Source organism: Caretta caretta, chromosome 16 (genome assembly GCF_965140235.1).
Source record: "Caretta caretta isolate rCarCar2 chromosome 16, rCarCar1.hap1, whole genome shotgun sequence".
NCBI classification, from domain to species: Eukaryota; Metazoa; Chordata; order Testudines; family Cheloniidae; genus Caretta; species Caretta caretta.
Window position 1 is genome coordinate 9,923,599 of NC_134221.1, and position 24,510 is coordinate 9,948,108.

General features: G+C 50.9%; 1 protein-coding gene across 4 annotated transcripts in view; it reads right to left on the reverse strand.

Annotated features, from left to right (window-relative positions):
* The window catches only part of ASTN2 (astrotactin 2), a 604,755-nt gene that overhangs the window by 334,575 nt on the left and 245,670 nt on the right, over positions 1-24,510 (reverse strand). For all 4 annotated transcript variants that reach the window (XM_048822555.2, XM_075120548.1, XM_048822557.2 and 1 more), the window contains 3 exons: positions 6,297-6,381; positions 5,233-5,307; positions 4,559-4,696 (listed from right to left, as the gene is read on the reverse strand). In XM_048822555.2, coding sequence (XP_048678512.1) covers positions 4,559-4,696; positions 5,233-5,307; positions 6,297-6,381 — 298 coding nt within the window. The remainder of the gene's footprint in view (positions 1-4,558; positions 4,697-5,232; positions 5,308-6,296; positions 6,382-24,510) is intronic.

Sequence of the window (24,510 nt, forward strand, 5' to 3'; positions counted from 1 at the left end):
AAGTTATATCACAGCTCATCTCCGGTAAAAAATGTAACATGGGGAACAATCCTGCATTGCCAAAGAGATGGGACTAAACAAATTGATAGTCCTTTCCATCTCTAACTTCTATGATAACAACTTCTCTAAGTCACAACTTGAAACTCATTGAGCTATCTAGGGCCTTTCACCAGACCTGCAGCTAACAGCTGGGACATGCAGCTGACTCTCTTGTTGAGCTATTTAGCAGAGCAGCAAACGAGTACAACGTTCCCTCTGAATGCTGGCAGGAAGCTGGAGTCGGCACTTCACTGAACAGCCATTGAAAGGCAGATCTCCATCTATTCTTTACACACTCTCCGGCGTCTTCATAAAAACACAAGGCCACACTCAGACCTTTCCCCTCAGAGTTGTAAAGACTTCACATGCTTCTTCAAAACTAGCCCCCCTGCAATTTCCCTCCATTAAACTCTTAGAGACAAGTGACCCCCAAGCCAAAGGGGACAGACTAATCAAAGGCCTGAAGGAATGTGGCACACTTGTTACCAAGGACATAAAAGAAATACATGACTGTTTTACTGCCACCGTATTACCGTACAGCAAATGGGAACCTCTCCCAGCACCAAGACACAGCTGCATTACAGTTAATGCATTTCGGCACTGAACAGGAGAAGCCCTGGCGCTGAGATGGGACCGCATTAGTGCTTATGCATTCCAACACAATCAGTGGGATATTGCAATCCAGAGACACGACTGCACTACTGCCTCCGTATTACAGCTCTGCAATGGGAAGCTCCAAGGGCAAAGACCCAGCTGCTGTACGGTTACTATATTACCGTAAAATACCCAGGAGTCTCCAATGGCAGGTTGTGTCTTACAGGTCAGTATTGGGGATTTACAGCCCTGAGAGACAAGTTCAGTATCTCCCCTCCCAGACTATCACCCTGAGGCTATGTCTCGACTTAGAGGTAGGGGGGTAATTCCCAACTTTGCACAGACATACGCACACTAGGTCTCACTGAGCTAGCATGCCAAAAAGAACAGTGTAGCCACGGTAGCACAAGCAAGCTACCCCGACTACATACCCATGGGGTCCGCATGGGTTTGTACTCAGGGCGGCTAGCCTGTACCACTGCTCACCACTGCCCGTGCTACACTACTATTTTGAGTGTGATAGCTCCGAGTGCTAGCCCAAGGATGTCTTCACGAGTTGGGAATCACGCACACCTAGCTCCACGTGTAGACATGCCCTGAGTGTGTCTCAGTCCACAAGGACAAAGTGAAGGAACTGGGAAAATATATTTGATTATTTCCCAAACAGCTAAGCTTTCAAAGTAGCTTTCTTATTACAAGAGAGCACTTGAGAACCTCCAGTGCTGAGATAGGACAGCACCAAGCCTTCTTAATACCGGATGTAACTCCATCACCTATTCTCAGCATTGCAGTGAACCTCCAGCACTGGAACGTGATTCCACTGCACCCGTCACTGCATTAGAGAACCTGTAACACCAACCTACGCGTGCATCACCTTGGCTGTCATCCACCATGGAACACCCGGGCCCTGGAGCTGACAGCCTGATCCCTGTTTGAGCAGTGTTTAAGTTCTAATGCAGAGATAATAGATCATTTTTCGGTTTCCACTGTATCTGTGAAAACTTCCATAATTCAACATCAAATATTTATTATTACGTTTATTAAAGTTTTAATAATTTAGCACCTCCTGCATGTCAGAGTCAAGCTCAGTGAACTGTTCTCCCTTTATTTTACCTGGGTCACTCCAATATTTATATCCACAATTCTAGATTCAAGTTTCATTTACCAGGGAGCAAGTGACATTCTCGGCACCTGAAGCTTCCCCTCACCTCCATCCCCTTCTGTTGCTCTTTCACCCCCTCTGCAGTGGCAAGTAATCCCAGGAATCTCCCATAGGGATCAGTGTTTGAAGAGATTTACTGCCGCCAAGAGAAAACCAAGCTTAATAGACTTTGCTTTTATTAAAATAGCTTGGACTAAATTTGGAGGTGGAGAGAGACAATATTCTCCTGGCTAGATGTGCTGGGAGATATTAAAAGTGCACAAACATGTTAAACCTTCCCCAGCACCTTTCACCCCAGCACCACAAAGTGCTTGGTACAAAGTGAGCAACTCACAACAGCCCTTCAAGGCTGGGGTATATTATTTTGTAGGAGAAGTGAGCCCAGAAACTAAAGTATAAAATGGGGAGTCAGGAGTTCTTGGGCTGGCATCCTGGCTCTGCCACAGACTTCTTGCATGACCTTGGGCATGACATGAACCTCCAGGCGCATGCATTGCCCAGTCTGTGAAGGTCTCTTCCAACCCTAATATTCTATATTCTGTGATAACTTGACTTTACATTTTTACATGAATGAACAGCAGCTCTTCCTGACAGACAGCTAGCAATGGCTACATCAGGGGGTAGATGCCTTGTAGGTGTCATGGTCAAAGTAGATCTTCAGGAGGGATTTGAAGGGGAGGGTGGTGTCTTTACAGACAAGGTAAGGGAGGTGTTCTATAAGCAGACTCATAGACTTTAAGGCTAGAAGGGACCATCACGATCATCTAGTCTGACTTCCTGCATATTGCAGGCCACAGAACCTCACCCACCCACTCCTGTAATAGACCCCTAACCTCTGGCTGAGTTACTGAAGTCCTCAAATCATGGTTTAAAGACGTCAAAAGTTACAGAGAATCCACCATTTACACGAGTTTAAACCAGCAAGTGACCAGTGCCCCATGCTGCACAGGAATGCAAAACAAAAAAACAGGGTCTCTGCCAACCTGATCTGGGGGAAAATTCCTTCCCGACCCGACTGAATCTGGAGATCAGTTAGACCCTCAGCATGTGGGCAAGACCTACCAGCCAGACACCTGGGAAGCAAAGGGAAAGAAGGAGCAAAGACGACTATTGGAGAAGTGGGCTAGTTGGCAGAGAGGAAAGGGCAGGGGCATTGTGATAAAATTATGGAACCGAGGAGTACTGACTCCCAGTTGGTTGCTCAGCACACTAGACAACACTGCTCTCCTAAGGTTGGGTTTGTGCCTAGCTTGTCGGTGAAAGAAGAGAGGATGCACATCTGACCATCGCCTTTCTTGAGTGAGTGGATGGATGGATGTCTGAATGTTCGAAGATAGAGTTGCAACACTGATGAGGATCCATGGGGTAGAGAAGTGAGGTCTCACATTCATGAGGAAAGTCTTACCAGAAAAAAAGAACCTGAGGTCTCAATAGAACCCAACTAGCTTATTCTCACCCAGGGATTGATTTGGGAGACTCATGATGGTTGAGGGTAGGGGTATAAGAAGGGGAGCTCACACTTCCATAGCTAGGAGGGCAGCATAGCTAAACCCTCATGTACAAGGTGGGGTGAGACTTGCCCTGCACCCGGGTTAACCTCGTTCAGTTGACAGCCATCACAGCACCAGCAGGGGCAGTCTCTAAGGCCCTGTCCTATACTTGGTTTTCTCTCTGGCACACGGTGGACACGTGACTTGCCCAAGGTAACACTTATAACCACAGAACACCTCTGCTTCCCAGCCCACACTCAGTACACTTCTCCTTCACCCAGCAGAGGTTCCCTTAGATCCAGCTTCTGAACTAGACCAGTACCAACCAACCAAAGTCTGGGGAACAGAGTGAGCCACGCCAGGGAAGCCAAACAAAATCCACCGAGTTTACAGAGAAGCATAGGAGAAAAATGTATAAAAACAAGACAAGGCAAGGTGGGCTCTGTTCACTAGGGACCAGCTTTGACCCCACAGCCAAGTGCTGGAGGCTGCAGCATAGGGGTATAAGACAGTCTGAGTACGTGTCTGCCAATCCTCCATCTCTCCGCCTGGAGCCAGTGCCTAATGTTTTAATACCCAGGAGAACTGCTGGCATTTCTATGAGCGTTTCTGAAAGATGAATAATCCATTTGCCAAGTCAAGCAAGCAATCTCTCCCCTCCACTCCCTGCCTTGCAAAGAGCATTCCCCACTTGTGCTTGTCACAGTCAAATAAGAGCATGTGATTCTTGCTAGCCACTTGAGCTCTTGACATCCCTGACCCCTTATTCTTATTTAGCTCGCACTGGTGAATGCTTTGATGTAAGATACATCAGTATAAGTCAGGTTTCAATTGGTTTAATTTAAGAGAATCCATCCAACATCTGCACTAGTTTAGCTGCATGGATTGAAAACACACCTTCAGTTAAAATCTGAGCAATTGTGTGTGTAGGCCAGCCCTAAGCTCAGAAGAACTAAACAACCTAACAGCATCCGTGTAGGCCTCTTCCCACCATGCATATCATCTACAATGAAGGTGGCTGTCAACTGACTCAAGCATGTAGAAAGGTTTTTTGGAGAAGACATGGGCATGGAAAACACATTCTCCCTCAAGAAACTGACTCATGTGCAGGATTGCCAATGGACAGGTCAACACTGAAGAACTCAAAGCCGCACTCAGCCCAAGAGAAAGTCCCATCTGGAGATAGGAAGACATCCCACCAGAGGGGTACTGCATCTCAGCTTCTTACAAGGAGCATTGAGAGTCATCTCCGCAAGACAGTTTGGTCCCCTACCTGACGTCTGCCGGGTCTTCTGTCACCAGGACGTCTGTCTTGCAGCTGGCGAGAGGGTTGATGGAAAGCTCCACAGGAGGCACCACGAAGCTCTTACTGACAGGTAGCCAGAGGCCCTGACCCAAACTATAAGTGGACCTGAGAGAGAGGCAAGAACGTAGCGTAAGCACATGAAATACAGGGCAAGCGCTAAGTCCCTCTTCAGTGTCTGAACGTCTGGAGGCTGGTTGGATGGTACGGTGGGGTGGAATACGGAGCCTGTTTGGTATCTTGCTCCAGAAAGCCAACACTGGGGAACGGAGCCAGAACAGGTGAGAGCAGGGAGAGGGGTAGAAGGGCAGCCTGAGCACAAGTGGGCAAACTGGCCCCTCTGAATCTGGAGGACAGAGTGGATCGCTAGGAAGCTCACACTTTCCTCGGTTGCTTCCTGACCCAGATGCATGCCAAAGGGGATGGTGACCGGAGGGTCAAACCCTTCCTCCCCCCCCCCCCCGAAGGTCTTCCAAACTCATTGACTACGAACAGAGCCAGTGCAGCACAGGGAGAAGAACAAAATGGCAGCAGGAGCTAGTGACTGCAAAGCCTGCTGGAGCGGTTCCCAAAGAGACCCAATGTGCCCTGGCAGCCAAATGCTCCAACTCCCAACAGACTGACTGACTAGCCATTCAGCTTACCTGAGAATCTTCTCGGGTGCTTGCTCTCCTGTGACCAAGTCGTAGCCCCTTTCGAGCGTTGTGTAGGGCCAAGGCCTGAGAGACAGAGGACAGAGAGCACCGCATGTCAACCGGCAAGGAAAGGTAAACACCCAGGGACAAGCTCACCCAGTGATGCCAACAGGTGGGTCTAGAGCCAACTATACACATGAGGAATTGGTACACAAGCAAGGGGATCTGGGAGAAAGGTAAAGCTGTTTTTCCCATCCTGACATTAAGGGCTCATAGCACCCGTCACAGGGTGCCTGACCATCTGACGGGTTAGACTAGCTGTGACAGGCTCTGCTAAAGAGAACGAACCCGGCCAGATCCACCTGTGAGTCGTTTAATTGCATAGGCGGCCAGGCAGCAGCTAATTAGCTAAGGAACACCTGGGCTTAATAAAGGCTTGAGGGTTCAGTCAGAAGGTTCCAGAAGCTCTGGAGGAAAGGGACTGCTCAGGGGAACTCCCCAGGAAAGGGGACTGATGAAAGGTACTCCTGGAGGGGATGTGTTTCAAAAGGCAGGTGCCATCAGTGACAAGTCCATCCAGAGAGCTGGTCCCAGTGAAAGGACTTTATCAGACAGCAGCAGGTGATCCAGATCCAGAGAAGCATTGCGGTAATTCAAGCTCTGTGGGATCCCTGAGCCCAGAGAAGGAACCCTTCCCCAGCTGGTGGCAAGAAGCCCAACTCCAGAAGAGGGTCTCGATTTGAGAAGGCCTCACAGGTAAGGAGCCTGGACGGAGAAGGCAAATGGACTCGGTTCGGGCAGACATTTGCCGCTCCCGCAGCTAGGACGCTGGGCAGAAAGCTTGCTTGCCTGCCACATTCAGTGTTTAGTTACATGAATTAGATCCCTGAAGGGGCGTTGTTCACTACGTGAAAGCCTCACTGAACTCACTAAAAGCCCATTGGGGAAACTGAGGCAGCAACGTAACCCTGGATCTGCACTGAACCGTTGGGCAGTGTGTGCCACTGATGATGCCAGCCTGGACCCAAGGGGGCAGTCTGGGGATGAGTGCCCACCTTACCAGCCCCACTCACCCTTCACTGTGCCCCCAGTCACTGCGCACACACAGATGCCGATGCACTGGGTCAGGGGCATAGCCTTCATGACAGCTGCACTCACCTGAAAGGGAAAGGAGAGAGATTCAACCTCTGTCTGCAGAGAGCGCATGAGGAGTAACTGTATGTGGCTCTCCCACACCACCATTCCTCTCCCTGTTCATCCACAGCTGGCCGTTCTAGCATTCCTTGCCCCATCCCTTCCATCCACGGCCCCTCCTGGGTCCAAGAGCCCTTTGGAATCTACCTAGAAGCTAGGGTGACGCGCATGGGAGAGAGAGAACCCCTGCAGCATCTCTAGTCTCGGCTAGCTCCCCCAGAGCGTGCCATTCTGTCGGCTCCTGCTTTACCTGGAGCTTCAGTGCAATGCAGCTGAGCACATAACAAAAGTGGGGGGGAGAGACAGAATAGCCGCTGGTGGGAGTTGATCCTGATCATTCTGTAGAAGACACAGCTCACTCGGCTAGCAGCACCTGAGGCCCAATCCTGCAATGCCCTGAGCATCCTCAGCGGACACTGAAATCACTGGGAACTGAGGGTGCGCAGAACCTTGCATCTCCTCCTTGCTACAGACATGTTTGGGACAGCAGGGGTTTGCTGGCTTTCACCAGTGCAGCAGCCAGGCACTCCAGCTGTGGCTCAGGCCCATGGAGCAGAGCGGAATGAAATACTCCTCCCAAAGGGTAAAGTCCCAGTCCCTTAAGCAGGCAACACCCCTTCCCTAAGGGAAGTCCCCTCCCCTGTGACATTCTTGACCCTGTCAGCTGGTTGCAACTGGATGCCAATTAGGGTCATGAATCTGTATGCTAGGGGCTGTTCTGTGACCAATTCAGTTCACAATAAAGAACAGCATCCCACTCCACAGGTGGAAATAGCCTCTCGTCCCCTCCTGATCTGGGCTGGCTTCACACCAGGACAAGGTGCCTCTTATCTCATCACCAGCCCCTCCTGGCAAGCAGCAATCCTGAATCATCTCTCTGCCCCCCTAATCTCCTGGACCACGGCATGCTTCTAATTGTAAACTCTTTTGAAGTCCTCCTCTCACTGCAAGGTTTCAGGCCCATCAGAGCAGTCCTGGTTCTTGCCCGTTTTCCACCTCCCACAAAGGATACATGATGGTGCCAACAGTCTTTTTTGATCTACTGCCCTATTCTGCCTCTCCCTTCTTCTTCCAAGCTCTCTCTGCCTCCTTACCTCAAGGGCTCATTCTCCGATTTCCCCCCCACCCCATTCCCCTCCTGACAGCATTAGTGGAGGCGTCATGATTTTTCCACACCAGAGACCTAACTACACTTGGCCCAGATTGATTCTTTGTTTGGTAGAAATACATAACCCGGAGCGAGAGATGGTGGAATAAAAGATTAATTGGATTTGCACATATAGTCGCTGTTAAAAGCTTTTGTTGATTTTTTTTCCCTCCAACCCCATCCCTTTCTTTTCCCCTTCAGCTCCTGTCTTCACTTGACAGAGCATTGGACTAAGTTTTAAACACAGGCAGAGCGTGTGCGGGGGGTGGGGGTGGTGGAGGGACTGTTCAAAGCAAACCGTTCCCTTTAGTTCTCTCTGCCCACACCCCGCTATGGCCAGAGTGAAGGAAAGATGTTGTGGCAGAATGGGGTGTGGATACCCCAGACAGAGTTAACACAGACTGACAAAATACCCATGCTTTCTTTGGGCCCTATGGAAGACCTCAAAATGTCTTAGGGGTATTGAAATAAGCGCTTTCTTTGCAGAGGGAAGGAAACAGGGGTTCAGCTCGAAGATTGTGAAGAGAACACTCTGCAAAGGGGGGGCGGGGAGGAAGCAGACAGCTAATGATGTGCTCAAATGCAACAGCACCTTCATGAAATATTCACTGCTTTAAACACGTCTAATATTAAAGATTAAACATCCCAAGATTTGTCCTGGTGACTCTAGAGTACTGATTGATGATCTGCCATAGCTGCTAAACTCATGATTCATAAGGAGCGGTGGAAGCATTACCTCTCCAAAGGGAAAGGGACTTGGGGAAGAAGGCTGGTTGTATTGTCTCCTGCAGGAGTTCAGACAACAAGGCCAAGTGTGCCTGCCCCGGGATGTGGTGGATGGAGTTTTATTCTCGTATACCATCAGTCGAAAAGCAGTTATTTTTCCAAGAGTGCTTAGCATGCAAGTTTTCTCAGTTGCTGCGTGGATCATTAATTCCTGACGCTTATTACATAACAAATATGTGTTCTGCAAATGAGAGACATCTCAAAGTGCTTGCAAAGCAGAGCTGTGGGGATGCAGGGATGTTGGCCCATTCTCCATCTTCAGCCCCTGCCCCAGCAATTACTAGAGCTGTAGGCTGGAGTGCACCCACTGAGAATTCCTCGATGGATCCATAGGGCTGTAATAGACCTGGATTTTAAGGGTTGGCACCAAGGAAGGTGTGGGGTGCCTTTGACTAAAGTGTTTATTAAAGGGTTTATTTTGTCCTCCCGTTTGTTAACTATTTGCAACCACCAGCAAGAACACTGATTTTATTGACTCCATTCCCACAATGCCAACAGCTGAAATTGTGCTTGAGGGTTTACCGGAAGGTTTATTTCAGTCAAGTTAAAAACAGCAAGCAACACTACCAACTTCCCTTCCCATCCAGATATTAAACTCATTTCAGAGAGCAGAGATGAGAGAGACCCAGGGACTGAGAATCAGGCCTCCGCCGTCTATCCATGTGGCTTGCTGCCAGGCCATGTGTGTCCAGATTTTCAAAAAAGACAAGCATGCTGGGTGTTAAACCCTCAATGTCACAACAGTAGAAGCTGCCAGCACTGAACTCTTGGCAATCGGGTCACTAACCTCTCCATGCTGGAGCTCCAAAGGTAGTTAGGTGCCTGAAGATGCAGACAGGTACTTAGTGGGATTTGCAAGCGGGCCCAAGCCAGTTAGCCCCTAACTTCCATTGACTCCCTAGCTGCATCTTTAGATACCAAAATACCTTTGAAGAACTGGCCCTTTGTGACTCAGCTCCTCCCTTGCAGGTGTGTTATGAGCAGAGCTGATCACAGCAGACTGACTGGCGAGAACTTTGCTTTAGATTCATTCCCTATGGGGGCAGGGAGCGACCTGCACCTCAACTCTCCCTTCTGAAAGAATCCGTGTTCTTTGTTCTTCAGGTACAAACAAGCTGTTCAGAAAAACTCAGCTGGAGGTGCCAGATTTTGCATAAATGAGAAGTCAAGATCATCAGTTAACTCAAGATCACTCTAAGTCTGGATTAGGCTCATGCACTTGACTAGAGTTTTGAGTCAGGGACAAAACTCCAGAGCAACAAGTTGCAGGTAGCTTCGGGTTTAGTTACAAGCGTTCTGTGCAGCTCTTATTGTGAGGGGACAAAATTAATTAGTGTGTAGAAAGTACTTTGAGGCTCTTTGGGTATCACACCCTGATGGCACATACCTAACTGTGAATAGACAGCCTCCAATGCATTTCTACCCATTGGTGAGTATGTTACAGGTCCCCGCTGCTGTGACTCATTCACAAAGGATATGAGCCTGTAAGAGTACATCTCCACTTCAAAAACACCCCTGGCAGGAAATCTCAGAGCCCGGGTCAACTGACTCAGGCTTTTGAGGCTTGAGCTGCAGGGCTAAAAACAGCCATTCCTGCTAGGGCTGGAGACCAGGCTCTGAGGCCCTCCCCACTCCCAACAGAGGAGGCTTGGCACTTTAGCTTAAGCTGTAGCAGCTCACGCTTTCAGGTCTGGAGGTCTCCGGTTCACTCCCTGGTGTGTCACCCAAGATGTGGCACATTCCTTTAGGCTGGCAGGTTACAGATCGCCCATATGCTAAGGGTAAGGAATATCCAGTACGTCACTATTTTATCAGAAGATATCATGAGGAAACCACCTCGGCAGTGACCAGCTACTGGCAAAGCAACGGCTGATAAACCCAGAAATGGGGTATGGTGATTCCCACAGAACACAAGGCGGGTTTTGAAGGGGGGAGCCACAGGCCCAGGATAGCTGTGAAGCCCCTCTAAGGCAGGCTGTGCAGCTGCCAAACCAGACCGCTGCATTTCTTCCAGAGCCCTCTGGGGACAAGTCAGCAGCTGCCGTCTCTGCTCTGAGCACACAGAAAGCTACAGAGACCTGGCCCTGCGGGGTGCACACGGCCTGCACATCCCCCACTGCAGCACTGCGCGGCTGAACCAGACAGACATTGGCAAGGCTTTCAAGGCATGCATGGTACCAGGTGCCTCTCTTCACAGGAGATATAAAACTGAGCTCCTGATCGCCTGTCCAGGTGGTGCTCACAGTTCAGCTACTTCCAACAGCCCGCTGGGGCGCGCTCCCTTGTTCTCTCCTTCCTGCTACCCCGTGCTGATGCTCAGACCCAGCTGTTTCTGAACGGCCACTTGTGGGTTTATATTAGGCGGGAAGGATCGGCCTTGTGTTCCACATGTTCTCTCCTCGTTCCCAGTTGACAATGCAATCACAGTGCAGGAAAATCAGCAGCTAAGAGGCCAGGTCCGATGGGCTAAGTTCTCAGAGCCCCTAATCTCAGCCACTAACTGATGTCAGAGATTCCTTGGCCTGAGTAACTGGGATATAGAAAAAGAGGGCGGACTAAGAGACCTGAGCAAGCCCATGACTGGTTCACCCTTCCCCCGGACTGGAGCAACTCCAGCATGGGGCCAAGGTGGCAAAGCACTTTCCTGGCTTGCCAAGCGCTGGTTACAGAATCACTAGCAGCAGGCATGTGAGGAACTTTCTCTCGAAATGCAGTTCCATGATTGGAGAGACGGAGCACGAATAACGGAAGAACACACAACCAGAAGTGAGCTGTTAGTCTCAACCAACACATCAGGGCTCCACATCTCTGACGCCCAGTGACACCAGAAGAGAGGAATGGGGGAGCACTGTAGTTTTTAGCTAGCTCACCTTGCAGTACAGGGTCAAACATCATTAACAAGGACAAACACAGGTTTCAGAGTGGTAGCTGTGTTAGTCTGTATCAGCAAAAAAAAAAAAAAACACGAGGAGGACTTGTGGCACCTTAGAGACTAACAAATTTATTTGGGCATAAACTTTCATGGGCTAAAACCCACTTCATCGGAGCCATGCAGTGGAAAATACAGTAGGAAGATATATATACACACAGATAACCTGAAAACGTGGGTGTTGCCATACCAACTGTAACGAGACCAATCAATTAAGTTGGGATATTATCAGCAGGAGAAAAAAGAAACTTCTGTAGTGATAATCAGGACGGCCCATTTCAAACAGTTGAGAAGAAGGTATGCTCTCCCTTCCCCTGGCTGTCCTCCCCTGCAGGGAATTAACGCTGGCTCTAGAGTGGGGGGATACACAGCCCGTTGTGGCGCCTACACACCCCATCGGAGATAAGGGCCCCTTTGTGCTAGGCGCGGTACACACACAGTAAGACAGTCCCAACCTGATGAGTTTACAATCTAAACAGTCAAGAGGAACAAAGGGTAGGAGGGGAAACAGAGGCACAGAGAGACGTGACTTATCCACGGTCACATACCAGGTCAACGGCAAAGAGAGGAGTAGAACCCAGGCCTGAGTCGCAGTCTGATGTCCTCTCCCCTGGACCACACTGCCTCTCAAACTGGCTGGGCTATCAATGGGGCCCAGATACAGTGATGGGTGCACTGAGAATCCTTGAAACCCGTTTTTCTGTGCACAGGATGCAGTGCCTGTGCCCATTCCCCAACTTCAGAAACCTCTACCCCCAACAGTCCCGTGCTGCGTGTCAGTGACCAATTCCAGGTCACACTGAAGTCTCTCTGCTGACTTCAGCTTGAGGAGATGCCCTTTTGCCTCAGCCAGCACGCCTGGGAAGACGAGAGAGAGACACCTGTGACCCCTCTCTGCCTGCTGTGCTTTTAATTTCCATGGAAGGTTGGCTCGGGAGGCTTCCGTTGGCTCACGTGAAAGTGCATCCATGCAAAAAGGAGCCAGCGCAGCAGGGTAATAATGAGCCACTCTCCGGGGGGGGGGGGGGGGGGGGGGTGGAGATCCAAGCAGAGCCTCGAGCCCCTGGACACCTCTGACAGGGAGTGTGCTGCAGAGAGGGAGCCTACAGCTCTGGCCCACTTTGTGCAGCTGCGGCAATGACCTCTATTGGCTATTTAGGGAAGCTGGGGGCATTGCAGCTCTGCCTGAGGCTGGCAGCGCTGGAAAGGTGGAAGAGGACAGTGGCTCTGCGCAAGGGAGCAAGGAGAAAAGTGACACCTTGTCAGGAACAGGTGAGTCCCTGGGAGTGGAGAGAAGCAGTAACAGGAGATGGTGTCCTTCTCTTTTAGTGCCAAATAGTCTCTCTTTTCTCTACTGGCAGGAGAGATTTTAGAATTGACAAGGAAGAACATGTCGGCTGCTGACCCATCTCCCCAGCCCAGGGTGGGCTCATGCCCCAGCCAGAGTCCGTTCAGACCCTTGCTCTCAGGGCTTCAAGCTTTACTTCCAAATAAAACTGGTAGCACAAACTCCACATCAAGCCTGTTCCTTCCCCTGAGCCTGCCTTCTGCTGACAGCTCTTCCCCAGTCCTCCCTGAGGCCATCTGTCTGGGGGCCCATCCTCTGGCTACACACCTGCAAGAGAAACCAACCTGCTTGCTGCAACTCTGCCCTCAACTGAGCTCTTTCCGCTTTTATAGGAATCGGGTACTCACCTGGCAGTCATGTGACCACTTGCAAACTACCAGGTCCCAACTGGTTCTCAACAGGGTGCTGGCCCCTTAAAGAGGCAGAGCACCCTGTGATGATGCCCAAAAAGGAAATGCATCCATTACAAAGCTCACTCTCAGGGCAAAGGACAGTAATCCCCACATGCTGTATCAAAAGTTGCACACATGCAGAAATAAAAATATCCCAGGCCCCAGCCTCTAAATCAACAAGACCTGGGATTTTTTGAGGGGGTGGGAGTGGGGGGGTGTCTCTTTTGTACATTTAAAGTTGCAAAATTATTTTACCCCATCGCCTAAAATACAGTGACTCTTCTCCCCAAAATTTACTATTCAGTTTCGTGCCCTGTTAAAGGTCTTCCAGTTCATCTCTCTTCCCAAAGTAGCCTTCCCAGGAGAGGCTGCCGAGCAGCAGCCTGTCAAGAATCCTCACTCCGAAAATTCTTCCTCCTCCCGCCAGTGCAGCAGAGTAATCCTGTTAGCCCTGGTTAGGGCGAGCAGCTGATCTGCTGTGATGATGCTTTAGGGATTCCTTTAATGCCCAAACACACCCAGACAGAAGGCTCCACAAATCTATCTTCTTTCCCAGTCATTTTCTTCTCTCTCCGCTCATCATTTCAAATCTGGGGACAAAGCAATGTCACTCGGTGTTTTGCACTTCCGGTATTTGAGCATCATAGCTGGGCCACTCTTTGCTGATATCTCCTATTCTTAGCCTTGGTCTACACTTAAAATTTAGATGGACTTATCTATGCCGCCATGGGGTGTGAAAAATTCACACCGTGGGCGCCAAAATTAAGCTGACCTAACCCCTGGTGTAGACACAGCTCGGTCGATGGAAGAATTCTTCTGTCATCCTCGCTACCACTGCTTGGGGAAGTGGATTATCTACAGGGGTGGAAACACCCATTCCTCGATGCAGGAAGCACCCACACAATGGTGCTACAGCCGCAGAGCTGCAGCTGCCTGTTGTGTAGACATGCCCTAAAGGCTTTTTCACACTGGAGAAACCGGCCACATTGTAACCACAGAGATGGAGTCACACTGGAGCACCTCCCCCCAGTGTAGACATGCGGCACCAGTGTCAGGTCGGGCTGGCACTGGGGCAACGTACTCTACGGTAAGCCCCTTTTTCAGCAGGTGCAGTGTGTCTCCATCCTAGGGGTCCTGCACGGGTGGAACTCCAGTGATGTGGTGACATTAGTGAAAGTTTCTCTAACGAAGACAGCACCTAAGTTTGTCCATGCGAGTTGGGGTCCTGGGGAAGATTCTGAGTCACACGTATCACCGAACGATAGCAATGTAAGGCTGGAAGGGCCCTTGCGAGGCCATCCAATCCATTCCGCCTTCGCTGAGGCAGGACACAATATATCAAACCATCCCTGGCAGGTGTTTGCCTAACCTGTTAAAAAATCTCCAGTGACAGAGATTCCGCAGCCTGCTCCATACTTAACTACCCTGACAGCGAGAAAGTTTTCTCTCATCTCTAACATGAATCTCCCTTGCTGCAGTTTAAGCCCAGTACTTCTTGTCCTACCTTCAGTGGACACGGAGAGCAATTGATCACTGACCTCCTTACAACAACCTTTTACACATCTGAAGACTTATCATGCCCCCTTCAAACGTCTGCTCTCCAGACTAAGCACACTCAGTTCTTTCCACCTTTCCTCACAGGTCTGCTTTTCCAAACGTCTTATTTTTGTTGCTTTCCTCTGAGCTTTCTCCAGTTTATTCACATCTTTTGCGAAGTGTGGTGCTCACACCTGGACACAGCACTGCAGCTGAGGTGTGCCACCTCGCTTGCTGACCCGTGGCTCCTTTCCAAGATCTCGTCCCAATTTCCCCCTCTATGCCAAGAAACAGGAGTCCCTCCCTCCCCCTGCATGGCTTGATATTATAAATTTGCATTCACATACACTCCCTCTCTCTCCAGGGGTGTTTATTCCAGCCAATGCCCTTGTGGCAGCTTAAAGCAAAGCTTCCACCCCTTACTCCTGCAGCCTATCCCTGGCTCTGTGGGTCAGCTCCAGATTGGGCATGGGAAGACATCCAAAAAGAAAGGACTTTAACACGCATGGATGGACAAAACGGGAGAAAGCATCTGCCCTGGGAAAGCACTTTCCACAGCCAATGAGCCAGCGGGAAAGCATTCCTGGAAATAACATAGGCCATTTCCCCGCAGCTCTCAATTCCCATCTGATGCCAGCTCCAACCCAGCAGGTGCAGCTGCGTTTCCCCCGCCGCATGCAGGGCCAAGAGGAGACAGGACCCAATTCCTATGCGTCATCCGCAGGCAACTCCACGGCAGGGGGGAATCTTCAGCACAGCCACCCTGTAACAGTGCCGCTTGCTTCCCCCTGGCTGCCTGCCTCTCCTGCAGAACGAGGGGGAGGCGGAGTGCCCCAAGAGAGAAAGCCCCAGCTGTAATTGGTGGCCCAAGGTCGAGCGTTATTCAGCTCACAGAAGGACCCTTTCAGTGCCCCCATTTCCCAAACAGAGCATGGCTGACTGCCCCCAGTGTTCGCTACATTGCCTGCACAAAGGCGGGCACAATGCCCTTCTTTTCTAGGTGAGCTGCCTTTAGTAACAGCGATAGGATCCGGATGGAGAGCGGCACCCCTTTCTGGGCTCGCATTGAATGGATCACTGCGGTTCCAATCACGCTCGGATAAGGCTCTTTGTTACGGCATGTGGAGGGGATCTCAGGTACACGCGGGGCCAGCTCACCTCTCCCCTTTGCTGGCTGTGTGCATGGTGCTGACAATGCAGAGGAACAGGGCCGACTTGGCTATGGGAGCCTGCGGGTCCTTCTCCACAACAGAAATCTCTGACCCACCCCACACCTATGGAAAGGGCCTTTCTCCAAGGCTAGAGCGAGAAAAAGCTGCCAGGACAGGCATCCCCTGGCACAATCACTCCCTGGGTGAGACCAGAGCACCGGTAGGATTGAAGAGCAATGGCACACTGCAATCCCCATCTCCTTCCAGAGAAAGGAAATGGAGCAGGGGAGCAGGCTGGGGTGCCCTCCTCTCCATTTAGAAATGCCGCTTGCAGAGGGGACAGGCCCCAGCTGGACGCCAGAAGCCAGCTCCATGCTCACCAACAGGAACTTTTATACAAGTTAAGGCCATTCTGTGGGTAGCATCAGTGACAACAGCAGGAGCGACTGCCAGCGAGGCATGGCCTGGACAGGGGGCACAGCACCAGGAATACCTCCATCACACTCTTGCAGCCCCAGCCCACACTGCTCCTTGTCCCAGACACACGACAGACCAGGCTTCACCACGAAATGGGTCTGGGTGTGCCCTGACCAGCATCATAATCTAGCCCTTACATGACACATTTCACCAGTAGCTCTCAAAGCACTTTACAAAGTAGGTCAGTAGCATTTATCCCCATTTTATAGATGGCGAAACTGAGGCACAGAGAGGGAAAGTGACTTGCCTAATGTCATCCGTCAGGCCAGTGCCAGAGCCAGGACCAGAACCCATGTCCCCAACCAGTGCTCACTGGCCATCAAAATCCATGGCAATTTTGCCATCAGCCCTGAAGCTTTCTGAGTGGCAGGTAGAACATCAGAGAAACAAGTTCTTAATTCAACATCCTGAGCAACTGCCAAATGGGTGGGTCAAAGCCCGTCGCTCCGCTCTGCCATTGGAAGCCCAGGATTTAGCCCTGCAGGCCCCTCTGTCTGTCCTCCCCCACATTTTATCATATATAGGGAGCCTCACTAACAGAAACAGGTTTGGGGGACTCAATGTATGCAGGCACCGATCTCCCCCCTGCCCCACGCTCTCCAACCGGGGGACCTGCAGTCCAAGCTGAGCATTAACACCGGTCGCACACTGGCTAGCATCAGGTCTTGGTGCTGCCCGCACAAGCCCCCCTGCCCCGTGCGATTTCAGTTGGATACAGTATTCTTCACTTTCTGTCACAGTACTGTCAGCCAACGGTGCTGCCACGTCCCACTGCTGAGGTGGATGCATTATTGTACACAGAAGGCCTCCTTCCACATACACAGCTTGTCGTGGCATGCAATGTTCTGAGGCCCATGAAAGATGCTCTGTAAAGACAATTTATGTAAGAGCTCTGCTGTGGCTTTTGGCCACAGCCCTCCATGACGGGCGGTGTTGGAGCTGCAATAGCCTACTCGGACACCGGGGGGGAACTTTGGGATCTATGGTGCAATCGCCCTCATTGCCCCCAGGCAGGCACGGGGAACATGCCCGGGCTACATCCATTTGGATGATTCATCATAGGATCCCCTGAGCGGCTTGCAAATTCTTCTGGCTGGTGCTGAGGGAGACAGGGTCATGGGTCTGTCTCTTCCCCATCTGCCAAGGAAGCTACACTTAGGGTGCAGGAGTTACCCACAAACTGGCCTTGGAGAGCAGGATTGCTGCCAGTGCTGTTAAAAGCCAAGAGACTGGATGAAAATGCCTTCTTCACACACTAAAATTAACACAGAAACGAGACAAAGAGTAAATGCTTCACCCATCACTGAAAGGCAGCCACCCCTGGGGTAGAATAAGGCAGCTGTTTAACAGCACACAGCAACGTTACAGAAAAGTTGAGGTCTGGGAAGGAAGAAAAATGTCCTATCCAACGGAAACCACAAGGGGGATTTAACCAGACCAATTTTGATTATCCAAACTAGGCCCTGGGGTTAGCAGCCCTGGTCTGACAAAACTGCCATGGAATCTGTAACCTGCCATATAATCAGAATTTTGGCCTCTATAACACAACACCCTCCACCAGCACAGCACCCCCAATGCGATTTAAGGGCCCTGGGAAAAGCACCACCTACAATATCTCCAGCACCATTTCCTATAGCACCTGCGACTTCCTACTGGGTCTCCCATCCAAGCACCGCACTGACCCTACTAAGGGCTTGTCATCGCTGCAGAGCTCGAGCTGGAATCTGAGTGTTGCCTCTAACCTGACTCCTGCCCTCACACAAATATCTCTCGCTCAAGTTAAGGGATGCTTTAAGCTTGAGCTAGCCAGATGGGGCTGATGGTGTCTGAGGGTCCAGAGCTGCAGATGCTGGAGCTAGTAATGCCGTGGGGATACAGCAGCCCATGCATCACATGTGAACCCAACCACACTGTGTAGCCCCATGCTGTTTCACAACGTGGTCACTTGAGCTAGGCTAGCTAGAGTGCTGCAACTCTCAGGGAGTGTCTATTCTGCAATCGGGACAGCCCATGTAGCTATACCCAAGCGAGCACGGAGCTAACTTGCTAACATCAGCAGTTAGTGGTTAGTAAACAACAGCCGCAGCGGCATGGGCTAGTCACTTAAGTAGGGTTGCCAACCATTCAGGATTGTCCTGGAGCCTCCAGGAATCGAAGATTAATCTCTAATGAAAGATTATGTCGTATGATGAAACCTCCAGGGATATTTTCAACCCAAACCGGCAACCCTACTTACCAAGATCATAGCATGAGGCTGTCTGACTCTAGTTCCTTTGGTAACCAACCCTGGAGGTGGTAAGGGGGACAATTCCCCACCTTCCTCTCTTCCTTCTCTCTACAGCAGTGGTTCCAAACTTTAACAACCCGCGAACCCCTTTCACTAAAAGGTCAAGTCTCGTGAACCGCCTCCTAAAAATGAACATTTCTAAGGACTACCTCCTTTAAATTAGCTTGGCCCACCCCCCAGGTACAGCGCGGCACCTGCTCACTCTGCCCTTGATGCCAACTTCCCCTGTCCAACAAGGACAGGTGTCCGAGCTGCCACCTGTGTGCCTGGTGTTTCAGCTGCCGCCCTGCCCACCACAGGGCTCCGGCTGCTGGCCCCGCGCCGGGGTCTGGGCTGCCGGCGCCGCACTCCGTGGCGCTCCTGCTGCTGGACCCCGTTGACCACCCCGGTCAGCTGAGCTCCACTGAGCTTGTGCTGCAGGTCCCGCTGACTGCCGGGGCTCGGGCTGCCGGCCCCAAATGCCCAGCCCCGCTCTCCCTGGGGCTCGGGCTGCCAGCCCCACGCGGAGCGCTGGGGTTTGGGCTGCCGGCTCCCCCGCTGATGGGGGCAGGGCTCGGGCTGCCAGCCCCAACTGCCCGGCCCCGCTCTCCCTGGGGCTCGGGCTGCCAGCCCCACACGGAGCGCTGGGGTTTGGGCTGCCGGCTCCCCCGCTGATGGGGGCAGGGCTCGGGCTGCCAGCCCCAACTGCCCGGCCCCGCTCTCCCTGGGGCTCGGGCTGCCAGCCCCACGCGGAGCGCTGGGGTTTGGGCTGCCGGCTCCCCCGCTGATGGGGGCAGGGCTCGGGCTGCCAGCCCCAACTGCCCGGCCCTGCTCTCCCTGAGGCTCGGGCTGTCAGCCCCACGCGGAGCGCTGGGGTTTGGGCTGCCGGCTCCCCCGCTGATGGGGGCAGGGCTCGGGCTGCCAGCCCCAACTGCCCGGCCCCGCTCTCCCTGGGGCTCGGGCTGCCAGCCCCACGCGGAGCGCTGGGGTTTGGGCTGCCGGCTCCCCCGCTGATGGGGGCAGGGCTCGGGCTGCCAGCCCCAACTGCCCGGCCCTGCTCTCCCTGAGGCTCGGGCTGTCAGCCCCACGCGGAGCGCTGGGGTTTGGGCTGCCGGCTCCCCCGCTGATGGGGGCAGGGCTCGGGCTGCCAGCCCCAACTGCCCGGCCCTGCTCTCCCTGGGGCTCGGGCTGTCTGCCCTGCAACCGGGTCCCACCTGCTGCCTCCAACACCCGGGGTCCTCTGTCCGCCATGAGTGAAATTTTTTCCGGCGAACCCCCTGTAACGTTCTGCGAACCCCAGTTTGGGAACCACTGCTCTACAGTATGGGCTCCCAGTCTAGGGGTCATGAGCTTCAGAAGAGATCTTGACGGAGGTATGAAACAACCTGCCCTTTCGTATTGCTCAATGGGTGGGGGACCCCAGTATGGGAAAGGGTGGGAAACTCTGCCCTGTGACATTAGGTCACCTAATGGCTGTCTCCACATTGGCCTTTTTTTCATAACCCTCACTGGTCCAGCTCCATCATGGCAGCAGCAGCAGCATAGATAAGCTGCTGGAGGAGTTTCAATCACTGTGTCCCCTAACCCTGCTCAGAGCAGGTCTAGGTGACATAGTGACAAAATTGCCAGACCCCAGCACCTCACATTCACCAACAACCTCTCCAGATGAACAGCGCTGATGGAGAATGCTGTGCGATGCTCTGAAGGCAAAGCCCCTGGGAGATGAGGCCAGAACATGCATGTCCACAAGCTTTCTTGCCAGGCTTGCCAGCTGCCAGAGAACTTATTAGCTGTGCTGATGAGCAGAGAGTCAAACCCCCTGCCAAATAATTAACGAGGCCGCCATGGGACAGCGTGGCAAGATCTCACAGCTCCCCCCTACCAGGTGAGGAGATTCACAGAACATTAAATACGAAGAAAGAGATCCTGATAAATTATGAAATGCTGACTTCAACGGAAAGCTGCTCCTGGCCAAGAGTGCCGTCTTCAGAGAGCTCCTGGCCAAGCAAGCACCAGCTAGAGACTGTGAACTGCATTCGCGAATAACCGCAGCAGCGGTGACAGCTGCAGGAAAGGTTGCTTCATCGTTTCCATTCCAGCCACTGGTTACCAGTCGTTTCTAACTTTCTGGGCTGACGTTTTCCAGGCCTGGTCTCTTCCCAATAGTGATTTAATGAATAAATAAACACACACACACAGTTGAGCTATTTAAAATGAAAAACACCTTCCTCTTTAGACTTTTTTTTTTTTTTGGCGCTACAATTCTTTAAACAGCTGGGGTAGAGGGGCGAAATTTGGCAGGGAAAGCACCCTCCCTGAGCAGAAGCCCCTTTGAGTGTTGTGAAATCTGGCATTGATTTGCCAGTTACATCCCATTGAGCTCCACCTTTCATGGTCCTGATTCATCAAAGCACTTAAGCATGTGCTTAACTTTAAGGAGGCGCTTAAGCCTCATTGCATCCAGCCTATATTCAGCTGTGAAGGCACACACCAAAGGAGGTAGGGTTCTGCCAGAGCCCCGTCTCAGGCACTTTTTATCATCTAGGGTAAAAGCTGCACTGTTCCTAAGGAGTCACAGCTGAAAGGTTACCTCCTGCAGATCTCATCATATTTATCAAGTAGTTTGGCTTAGAGGGGCCTGTGCAAAAATAGCTCCACATTATGGAATCCTTTTTTCTTTACACAAACTCAAAAATTCCATTATGACAACATTAATGGTTGCACAGTCAAACCTGCAAATGGTAGAAAATGAGAAAGCAAAGGCAGCACAGATAACCTTAACTCTGCCCCTTTATGTGCATGCATTTTGATTATATTACTTAAGCCTGAAGCTAAACCAGCATGGGAGTTAATTGCCTCATGCTCTGAGTTGCACATAAAGCAAGCTGTGCTGATGGATGAAAAGAAATCAGATATTACATGGCTGCTGACCAAGTTATTAAAATACAGACCTTAGAGAGAAGGGACCTCATCATACACAAGTCTAAGTCAACAAAGATGCTGGACCATTATGAAAATGAAAATAGCAAATGGATACAAGAATAAACAAACTGTACTAGATACTGCAGAAAAGCTGCATGATATTAAATTGCATTACTTGGGATCAAAGGGCGGTTTTAATATACACAAAGGGAGGGGGCACTTCCTAACTTACATGCTCAACCATGCAATCTCCAAATTCTCTAAAGGGGAGTGTGTTTGTTAGTTAAATGGGATATGTTTAAAAACATCTTTCCTGAACCTCCTGCTGGCAAGTCCCCTTTTTGCTGGAGATGGTCATATAATCTGTGACTACAGTGGCAAAAGAAACCATCTGGAAGACACTGGAAACCAATGCCATTGCCAATTTTTAAAAGGGGTCTCTACTCTTTTTTTTTTTTTATCTTCAATCAATTCTGCTCACCGTTTTGTTGAGGCAATCAGCTCTACAGATGATACAATTTAGAGGTCTGATTTGTGAGGGCAAAAAAATCACGTGCCCCTATTAATCAAGGTCGTTTTCCATCTCATTTATCTCATTGCACTGCTAAGTGCCAGCACGAACTTTGAACATTTCAGCATTTGGCCCAACTGGACCAGTTTTCCAGCAGGCCTCCTAAGATGTGCCCACAACATGTGAGAGTGAATTAGTTGCATGCATACAAAGCAGGTAATTGCGTACACAAATCAGTATTTGCACATGCCACAGAGAAGGGAAAAAAAACAGATGCCCTCATAAATGTAACCGGTGCTGATAAGGGAGGCTAATGAAAAGGTAGCCCCTCACTGATTTTATGAGACTGCATCATAGTGTGTGGTACAAGCAGCGGCTTTGTCATGCGCACACAAAGCTTTGAGACACAGAGCTGGCAGACTCAGCTCCAACTCACAGCACAGCACAATCCCTCCTTATCCTCAGTTTGCAAAGGGCAGCAATCCAGTCCCAAGCACGGCATGAATTGCCCCTTCTTGTTGGTAATCTTTATAGCCAGCCATGCCAACAGAGCAGCAGCTCTCACTCATGTAAATTTCATGGAAGGATGGATGGCACTGGCTGACAGAAAAGGGGGCCTGAATCAACCTAACCAAGGTTGGTGTGTTACATTGGTGTGTTACAGGTAGATGAAATACCAGCCAGCACTTCACAGTTACACAGTATCCAGGGATCTGGGGGTGGCGAAGGAAGGACTCTAAACTTAATCCCTTTGAAAAACAGGGATTCCTGCCAGGGTCTCCACGGCAGCTGTATCACATGGCATTAGCCCTAAAATGAGATGTCAACCCCCTCACACCCACTCCAAAAGTTAGCTTGATGGTAACAATCACATCACCCATAAAACCTAGGGCTTGTGAGTAGGAGACTAATTTGTGTTATTTGTACTGTAGTCGTGGCCCAGGTCCCCATCATGCCGGGTGCTGTCTGAACACAGAAAAGATAGTCCTTGCCCAAAGAGCTATTAGGAACTTGAAATGCAAAGGCTAATATGTAAATGCACTGCTGCCCTTCGCAGCATGGAGTGCATGCACCTGTTCACATGTGTCACAGGCCCCTTGTACTGCTACAGCTAAAGGAGATCCCCTTTAGCTCACATGGAAGAGGTCTGCGCTTCTGGAGCAAAAGGGCCTGAGTCCTATCCCTGCCTATGGCTGACACACCCCAGGGGACCATGGATTGACAACAGAGCTCTACCCTTCTATCCCAGACCCAGGCTTCATTGGATGGTTACAGCAGGAGTTCTGGATTCCAGTCCCAGCTTTCTCAATGATTCACTCCAGATCCTTGAGCCAAACCCACGCCCCCCTCACTGCCTCAGTTTACCTACCTGTAAAACAGGGATAACAATACCAAGCTGCCTTGCAGGAAAGAGGCTTAACTAATGCCTGCGAAGCACTTTGAGACCTTCAGAGCAGAAATGCTACGCAAGGCCAAGGGGCTGTCACTAGAAGGGGGGCTCCCTCATGCTACGTGGGTCATTCTCCTTCCCCATTCTAGACCTCAGCCATCACTTGCCATAGGGCCTCTCCTCCCATCAATCCTCTATCCAGCCTAGGTGGGAGAGGCCTCTAGCAAACCATCACTAGGGATCCAACAAGTTTATAAAACCCCTCACCAGAAAGGGCTGAAATCAGACACAGCAGGACCCCAGGATTTTCTCCCTCAAGATGATAAAATGCCACTTAAAAAAATAAAATAAACTTGACCCATGAACAGGTTCTTCTCCCACCCACCCCTCCTGAAACATTTCCCTAGCAGAGAACTTTCTTGCCAAGTAGCCATATCACAAACATACTGGCCATGATTGTCACTGGTGCCTAGAGATTCTGACTGTCTCACTTTCGGGGGGCTCGCTCAACTCTCCAGGTTTTCAAAGGGTGAGCGTTCAGAACTTTCTGAGAAATGGGTCATTTAACATAGTCTCAGAGTTAGGCTGCCAAAATCACTAATCCCGTTTTAAAATTTGCAGCCAACGTCTTCCCAACAGCAACACTCTATCCCTGTTTATCAACCGGTCTGGAGGGAAGATGGGATCAGCTTTGTAATTTCTGCCCTTGATCTCTCCTTCCTTGATTTTAAGCTTAAGGTTAAGAATATCCAGGTTGAGATCTCTTTGACTCATCTCCCTGGGCCTACATGATGCAGTGCTTGTGACCAACACTTTCCAAGACCCCAGAGAGAGAGAACATATGTGCTGCAATACGCAGGCATAGTCGGGTGAGTCAAGAGCAGCAGGACAGGCTTAAGAATAGAACACTTCTTCATGGCAGGTCCCCGTACTCAGACACCTTGTGTGCCAGATCTGCTTTCTCACCCTTCCTGATCTAGCTATTCCCGGGCCTTCATGAGCTCCCTGTGGTTGGACTAGACATTACAGGTGAGGGCTGAGCTCATCCTCTTTCTGTCGCTCACGGCCAGCAAGCCCCTGCCAGGGACTTCTAACTGATTTATTTCTCAGCCAGATCAGTGATACAGCAGGGTCCAGGAGGGCCGACACTTGGATCAGAAAGGGGCCCAATCAGCCCATCTTCCCACGGATTTTTACTGCACTCAGTAAGGGGCAGATGCTCCTTTTGAGGGATGTGC